Source organism: Limulus polyphemus, unplaced genomic scaffold (assembly GCF_000517525.1).
Source record: "Limulus polyphemus unplaced genomic scaffold, Limulus_polyphemus-2.1.2 Scaffold219, whole genome shotgun sequence".
NCBI lineage: Eukaryota > Metazoa > Arthropoda > Merostomata > Xiphosura > Limulidae > Limulus > Limulus polyphemus.
This window is the reverse complement of record NW_013665829.1, coordinates 823,632-832,383: the sequence shown is the minus strand read 5'-3', so window position 1 is coordinate 832,383 and position 8,752 is coordinate 823,632. Positions and strand designations below refer to the sequence as shown.

Genomic DNA, 8,752 nt, shown 5'->3' with positions numbered 1-8,752 from the left:
GACAAAACCTTGTCGAAACGTTGTACATTTGCTGTTATGTTAAATTTATATTAAAGTTTTTCTTCATTACCCATTCAAGCCGTCTCCAGCCATTATTATGAAAATACTACATTTACTCGTGAGTTCAGTCGAGATGCACTTTTAAATCTCTTGCTCCTAAGGCAGAAACTTTACTTCTAGAAATGTTCATGTTTAAAAACTAGAGAAAAAATTCATTATAATATTAGTACTTTTAGTGTTTATAATAAGATAATGCTTTCTATTTCAGTGCTTATGGTTAAAAATTCTCAATCTGCAAATTAAACTATGATATATCTTATTCGCGGATTTAGAAGTTTCATGATTAAAAGTTTCAGTTTCTGCGGTTTGACACAATGCACTTTGGGTAAAATGCCACGTTGTTCAATTGAGCGCAGACTCAGTTGCTAATTGTATTTCACTTTTTATGGTTTAGTGTTGTTGCATACGTCATTCTAGGAGAATATGAGGACGTTAGGGCCTGAAAAAGTTTAATAAGTATTGCTATTGCTCACTTTAAAGTAAATAAGATTGTTAAATTAAGAAATGTAACCTAGTGACATATTCAACAAAATGCAATTGATATAACTTATTATTTTTCTTATGTGATAAGAAACAACTAATCACATTTTTTGTGTATTAATTGTACGTAGTACACTGTACGTAACTTATGCCTAATTAAATCATGTTTTAAATGTGTATCCCAACTTGCACCAGTTAGTTATGGGGGCTTTAATTTTTAAAGCTTAATTTAAAATTAAGTTTATCTATGATCTAGTAAGCAACACTAGTACTAGAAGACTAAGAGTAATACCGTTAGTACTAGCATCAAATAGGCTAGGCTTAAGATTTGACATCAGCAACGTTTTTTGGTTAATACTTAAAAATAATTCTGACACTATTACTATTAGTCATCAGTGATGTGTAATTGTAAGCTTGTAAAACTTTAATTCATATTTAGGTGATTTCATTAAACGTTTAACTTCATTATAATTCAAATAAGTTTCATATATACTTATAAGTTATGTAATAATATATAGAAATGTACTTACATTATACTTATAGAAAAAGTGAGAAACGTGGTTTTAAATTAATTAAAGTTTGGGTGATTTTTGTAAACTTTTCACCTTGTAATAAGATTCATTTTTACCTTGTAATTTTTATGATGAATAAAAACAACAACAAAAAACAACACAGATACCAGTATCTTACCTACCCCCCTTCAATGGTTTTGGGTATTAATGTTTTCTTCCAAGTATTCTAGTACAGTGTTTACAGATTAAAACTTAAAGCAGAAAACCATTGTTTACCATAGTAAAATATATAACTAGTGCATTAACAAATACAACAAATGATAACCTAATTAGTGTTGTACAGTCAAAATAAAATAAATCAATTATGTATATTCCTTTTTTAAAATTAGATTTTATGAAAGATTATTTCTCATTTAGAACTTTCAAAAAACTTGATAAGGGAATGCTACAACTTAGCTAACAAAGAACATCGGTAGAGGTTGTGGAAAGACCAGCTTAGAGTCAATGCTATGTCTTTTGCTCTTATTTACATTAATGAACTTGATAGGTGTGTAATTAGTGAATTACTTATGTTTTTGGATGACATTAAATTATTTGGTATTTCTAGCTGTATTGAGGTATTATAGAATGACTTGAATCATATTTTAAGTTGGACAAATATTTGGCACATAGCCTTTAACCCATACAGTGGTAGGCTTTTTTTGGAAATGAGCTCAAGAAAAGGCAGTTTTTTTGTTTTTTGATTGCCTATGCTTGTATATTAATGAAACAAGTTTTTTTATGATTGTTATTTTTGCACAAAATATACTTGATAAATAAGTTTTACGTATCTGGATTTATATGTCATATATTTATATATATATATATATATATCTTGTTTTGGTGAAACTACAGTAAAATATAGGAATGCTCTTCTCCGTTTGTGATACATAATTCAGAATACATCCAATAGAGATTAGCACAAACAGTACTGATTGAAATACATGATAACATGCAAATAAATTTTGGTAAATTAGAAATATGGGGAGAATTGGTTTGACCAAGTTAATTTGGGCAATTATTTTTTGAAACATGGAGGTTGGGCAAATCACAGAAGGGGTTATTTATTATAAATGCAGGGTAATCCAGTTGGGTTATCATAATTTTGTCAAACATTATATAGATGGGAGCTAACCCAATGCATGACTGAAGAAAAGGGCCTTGGCAGTGCTCTGTTGTTAGTAGCAAATGCATTAGAATTTTATATTTATCTATATTAATCTATATCTAAGCATCGTGTAGAATACTGTGCAAAGTTTTGATCTACTTATCTACGAAAGTATATCCAATCATTGGAAAGGGTTCAGAGCAGTGCTACTATGATGATTCCAGTTTGATAGGGTTATCTTGTAAGGATAGGTTAAGATCTCTCAACTTGTTTTCTCCTTAGAAAAGAAGGGTAAGAGTGGTCTTTTTAAAGTTTACAAGGTTATCTTAAGGACAGGTAGAATTAAAGCCCCTGATTTCTTTGATTCTGAAGAGAATTGGACAACAGGACACAAGTTTAAGATTTGGAAAAGACAGACTAAGTTCCAGTTAACAGTTTTGTTTTTCTAACGAGTTGTAATAAGCATTTTTAGAGGCCAGCATTTTACAGGAGTTTAAATTCAAGGTTGGGTGTGTAAGGATAGCCTTGATGAACCAAATGGTCTTCTGCTATCCCTAGGTTGTTATGGTATGTTCAGTTACTTCATTATATTGATCTTAATTTTGCACGAAATGTCTAATACTAATCTTCTTTTTATCAAAAATATGCTTGTAAGTAAACCAATAAAAGCACAGTGAAGAAAAAACATTTTAAGAACTATATCTGCTATATCCAGTGCCAATGAGACCTTTTGCTCAATTGCAGGGATCGTTGGGTTGGCTGGGATATGAGAGACCGTAGTGGTGGTTGAGAAACTATTATAAAATAATGTTAAATGGTTAGTTGGTTAAATTATATTAAATGTAAGATGCCACAAAATTATACATGGAGCCATCTTTCTTTCTCTGTTAAACATTGTAATAACTGTGTATTTTGAAAATGTCTTGGTGAAAGATATTTACTGGTTAAAAATATTTAAAGAACATAAGCAAAAATAAGTAACAGAAGGCTGTTTACCCCATTGAGGTTGCTTAACAAATGAACACAATTCAAATACCGGCATCATTTGATAAACCATTTCATAGTTATAAGGAATTTTTTTTTGTAACTTTATAACTAAAAAAAAAAACAACTTTATCACCATTCTTGACCTGAATTTCTGTAGTTTATGCTTATTTTTCTTTAATATTCAGGATTTAATTTTCAACCCTATCCTTCCACTAATACAACAAACTTCCCATGGCAACTTATTCAAGATCTTAAAAATTTTAAATACCTGAATCAGTTCTTTTTAATTCAGTGGTTCAAATATTTTGAGAAAATTTCTTAAAAGGCGGGGCTAGGGAAGCCCCATGAAATTACATGCCAGTTAGTGTGACTCCTGTTATTGGTAACCTTAATTCATTGTCAAGATCACTTAATAAAGCATCTTGAAGAATGAAGTTTTATTAGAAATTCTCAGCATGGCTTTAAAAAGTAACTTCCTTGTATTACTAATTTGTTGAAGGTTTCTAATAAGCCTTTTGAGAGTTTGGATGACATTTTATATATTGTTCTTGAAGATTCCTTACAATAGGTTAATTAGTAGGTTAACATTTTATGGAATTGGGGAAAACTGAAAAGCTAGATTAAAAGCTGGCTTGAAGGTAAAAAATAAAAGGTTATAATGAATGTACATTGTTCAAGTTGGGAAAACATTTTTTATGGGGTCCTTCAAGGATCTTTCTTTGGGCCTTTGTTATTATCTGTGTCAGTGATTTAGAGTACTTTATAAACTGAAGTGCAAGTTTAAGCATGAACTAACGGGGCATTTTCATTCTTAACATGCCATAAATTTTCACATTATCCTATTATAATAAATAATCATGATTTTTGTACTGTGTAGTTATAAATTTTGTGTTGAGTAATATTTTATCAAATCTTCTTTAGTGCATTAATATTTGATTACTGAATATGTACATATCTTTAACTTTCAAGACATAGAAGAAATAATTATATATTTTTAATACTATGATTTGATATAATGTAGCTACAAATGATTTGTGTTATTTCATGGGTGTATTTGAAAGTGTGGTAACTTTTTTTTCTGCTGTGTTTTGTAGTATGTCTGCGGGACTACCAAGACAGCATACTACAAGTTCTGTAGGAAGACCACCAGTATCTTCAGTACATGTTAGTGATACTGACGTCTTGCCTGGCAGTACCTTTCACTCCACAACAGTCTCATATACAACAAGAACAGGATCCTGTGCTGACAATAGGCAGCCACAAATCTTGCCTTTTCAGGGATTAAGTGGAGTAGATAATTTGCTTGGACCATCTCCTGGTATGAGTTCTAGTACTGCTGGACATGCTCTTCCACCAGATCAGTTTAAGCCCAGTCGGTATTCATCTCCATCACTGGCATTACAGCAACAAAATAGTTATCAGCCACCAAAAGTCAGTGTACCAGGAAACTCTAATGCACCTATTTATTCTGTGCAAAATGGACCAAGACTGACTTCACAATTTCCACAAACTTCACAAATGATGTCTAGAACAGGACAGTATCCTGTAGGAAGAATGCCGGGGCCATATCAATTGCAGTCTATGCAGGGTGTTTTCCCTAGAGAATCATTGCCACAACAGGGTTCTTACCCTCACTATCTTGGACAAAATGCTTCAGTGCCTTTACCAGGTTTGTGTAAATAAAAATATTTTTTGTTGATTTTGATAAGTTAAACAGACACACCTTTCCTAATTTACACAACTGAAAACTTTCATTAAAAGTTTTCAAAAATATGTATGTCATTCCCATGTTTAAGAAGTATACGTTTCAAATGAAAAAGTATTTTGTGCACACTTTTTTTTTTAATAGAGCATAGATTTTGTTTTTTATAGTTTCTAAAATGAATTTTCACCATAATGGTTTCCTGGTGTTAAAATCTTGGATCTAACAATGTTTAAATATCATTCAGTCTTTGTGATAAATTTCATTCTTGTTTATAAGCATCTTGAATGTACAAGTGACAGGTTATGGATTAGCATTAGTGATATGTCCAATTTGTAAAAGTTTGAGTAAGTGGGCCAAAACATGAAAAATGTGTTTAATATTGAGAACTGCTAAATGATATGCTTTGGGTAGGGATATGTGGAAAAACTTAGTTCTTGTGTGAGAAGAGCATTGGTGGTGTGGAAAAAGAAGGGTGTGATTATTAACAAAACTTAGTTTTCTGTATGTTTTAGTTATGGTGAAAGGAGAAATATTTTTTGTCCTGTATCAATAATTTAGAGTTTAAGGTTATTGTAATCTTTCTTTCATACTAGATTTATTGTTAAATTATTGAGTAAATGAACAATTTAACATTAATGTTCAGCATCAGCAAAACAAAATAAACCTCTGTGTTTACTGACATACTAAAATCACAGTGTAAGTTGAGGGTCTTTATTTCTTAGTTTTAACACCATATTTGAGTTTTATGCCTTTTACAGTAGCTGTTCTAATGCAGATTTACAGCAATTAGTACTAGAAAGATCCTTTAACAATTTCAGGTGAAAAACTTGGTGGTAAAAAATTAAGTATATATGAGAGTGGATAAAATGGCAAATTACAAAATGTATGTATTTCATCTAAGGTGTAAAATTATTTCAGAAACCTAAAATTTCAGTTATATAGATATGATCATCCATCTAATGGGAAACAAAGTGTGGCACATATTTTGAATAAGTTTAAATAATCTGACTTCCATTTTTGTAACTTTGTTAGTATCTTAGATACCAGTCTGTAAGTTTGCAGAATTGCTTTTTTTATTTACATATAAGTCTGTAAAATTTCAAAAAGAATAGAATTATTCAAATAATGTTATGACCCTTAAATCTTGGATAAAATCAGATTTCCTGATGTTTCAGTTATATACCTTTATCTTAAGGTTTCAACCTAAGGTTAAAAATTTGAATTTCTCAAATATACTGCAGTTTGCACCATAACTAAAAAAAAATAGTCATAATGGTCAAGCTGTAGGCTTTCATTCAACATAAAAAAATTGTCTGTAGTGTGACATGGTTGATTAAAAATTTTATTTTGTATCTAATAAAACAAATTTGTTAACATTGGCAATCTCTAAGACAAACTACTTGCTACAGTATTGTGACTTTGAAAGTTTTCTGACAGTCTGCTAAAAAAAATGTTTAAATATTTTTTTTTCCCTATATGCATGAGTTAATTTTGTAGTACTGAGATTCTGTTTATATGGAAGGTTGTTGGAGAAAAAGTAATCTAAGTATTATGTTTTGAATCTTGTAAGTGTTATAAGCTATATTTTTAATGTTATAATGTTGTTTGCTGGGGGGGGGGGGGCTTCCAATTGAGATAATGATATGCTAGATCTAGAAAGTTGATAAAAGTTTTTTTTTTCAAAATTATAATAAATAATTAAAAACAATATCTTGTATTTACACAATAAAAACTTTATTGAAGCCGTACGGCTTCCACTTTAAAATAGAAACATCACTCTACATGTACATGTTTCGACGTGTTCTACGTCATCCTCAGGAGTAACTTACAAGGCTATTTTATACTTTTCCCTTGTCGCATTACTTCATTGTTATTTGCATACTTCCTTGGTGTAGTAAAAAAATGTATTTATAATATATCTCGCCTTATATCAATGTAGTGACTTGCTGGTCCTTCATCTCTATTTAATATTTCTTTTTGTTTTTTATATTTCATTATTTATAATGTTTCTCTAATATTTAATGATATAAAACTTTGAGGCTGAGCTAAAATTAAAGTTTGTTCCCATAATATTGTATGTTGGGTAGTTTTACATGTTCAGTTATAGCTGAAGTTTCTATTTTATTATTTCTTTTGTGTTATTGCAATCTGTATTTTAAATTTCTTTTAATTTGACCAATATAAACACTACCACATTCACATTCTTTTATCTGTTTTATCTGTTAATTCTATTGTCTTCAGCATTTCCTATCATATCTTTTATCTTATTTATTGGTTTGAAGATAGGGTAAAAACTCTGATACTTTCAAATACTTTATATAATTGACTTGTGAAATGTGGAATGTAAGGTAAACTTAAAATTTCTATTTTCTTTTTTCGTAAACAGATCTTAATGTTGTATTTTTAACTGAATTTGCATTTTTGTAAAATTTCTTAAATGCTTTGTTTACTATATTTGGCTCAAATCCTCTATCAATAGCTATATACTTAATTAATAACAATTCGTTATTTAAGTCTTCCCGTCTTAAACATATTTTTAAAGCTCTATAAATGTGTATAAAATGCTGATATTTTTTGGGTTTTTATATGACATGACATATCAATGAATTGTGAAAGAGAGGATAGCTCTGTAACCAAACAAAATTGATGGCTATAAAAATTATGGTTTGTTTGAGCAATAACTATTTTGACAATAACTAGAGTAATTTATGTTTAATTTCATACTTTTTCCAAGGGTGGTGGATAAAATAGGGTTGATGACATGCTAATATAAAATGTGTCACATGGGTCACACTTGTGGAAATTCAGGATTTTTCAAATATTGCCTTGTAGAATTAAGTATGTAAAACTTATATGCAATTAAAATATGGATTATTAGCTAAGATTTTATGCTATTGTAATGAGTATAATATCAAAAAATAGTTTAATAAAATTTTGAATTTAAGACACTAAAACCATGTGTCATTTGCAGTAAAGGGTACCCATGCTGATAGGGTTAAAGGAAGCTCTCCAGTTGGTGATTGAACTTGAAGCCATTAAAATCACAAATAGACAACTGAAGGTTATTGGATCATCAGATTGTGTAGTATTGAAACATCAGCTCTCTCTGATGATGGTTTAGAAGAAATGAAAGAATTAATTAGACAGCTAGTTAAACAGACTGGAAGAAATATACCATAAGAAAATAGATGTTTCAAGTGTAATTTGAAAGGAAGTATTACAGCTGAGACTATAAGGAATCAAGATTGTTATTAAGCCAAGGAGACAATACTTAGAAGATGTCTTAGAACTCAATCAGATCAATGAAACAACAAAGAGCTAACCATACACCAAAAAGATGGCAACTAGCTGAATTGAAGAGACAAACTCATACCAGGAGTTATAACAATATTTACATATAGTGATTGGAGCATAGTGGAACCAAACACTCCATCATGTCCTGAGGGATTAATGGTTGAATGAGCTTTCATGGATATAAAGAATAAAGATGTAATATATAACTCTACCAGGGAAAGACTTAAATCAGCTGGTGATAAAGTGAAAGATTACTATGATGTTAATGCTGATAAGACGAAATTTCATTGAGGTGGCATATTATTATTGAACAACTATTTACAAGAAAGGATAAATTCCTAGATTAAGTGTTGGGAAGGACCCTATATTATATTGAAGAGATTCAATGATGTGGTTTATAGAATCCAGAAGGACAGGTGGTCCAAGTCAAAGTTCATCCAGCATGATCAGTTTTGAAAGTATGTTGGTGAGAAAATGACTAATTCCAGAGAAGAATTTGTGAACAAAATGTCAACTTGCAGAGGAAACTGGGGTTCCTGTCTAGACCATTCCCATAAGATTACCGAG

The 8,752-nt window shown here is 30.2% G+C and overlaps 1 protein-coding gene across 3 annotated transcripts in view; it reads left to right on the top strand.

Moving 5' to 3' along the window:
• Window positions 1-430: 430 nt before the first annotated feature.
• The window catches only part of LOC106478515 (protein transport protein Sec24A-like), a 55,684-nt gene continuing 47,362 nt past the window's right edge, over window positions 431-8,752 (top strand). For 2 of the 3 annotated variants that reach the window (XM_022382132.1, XM_013939064.2), the window contains exons 1-2: window positions 431-516; window positions 4,281-4,855. In XM_022382132.1, coding sequence (XP_022237840.1) covers window positions 4,282-4,855 — 574 coding nt within the window. In that variant the 5' untranslated portion in view covers window positions 431-516; window position 4,281. The other variant, XM_022382131.1, reaches the window with a different exon arrangement.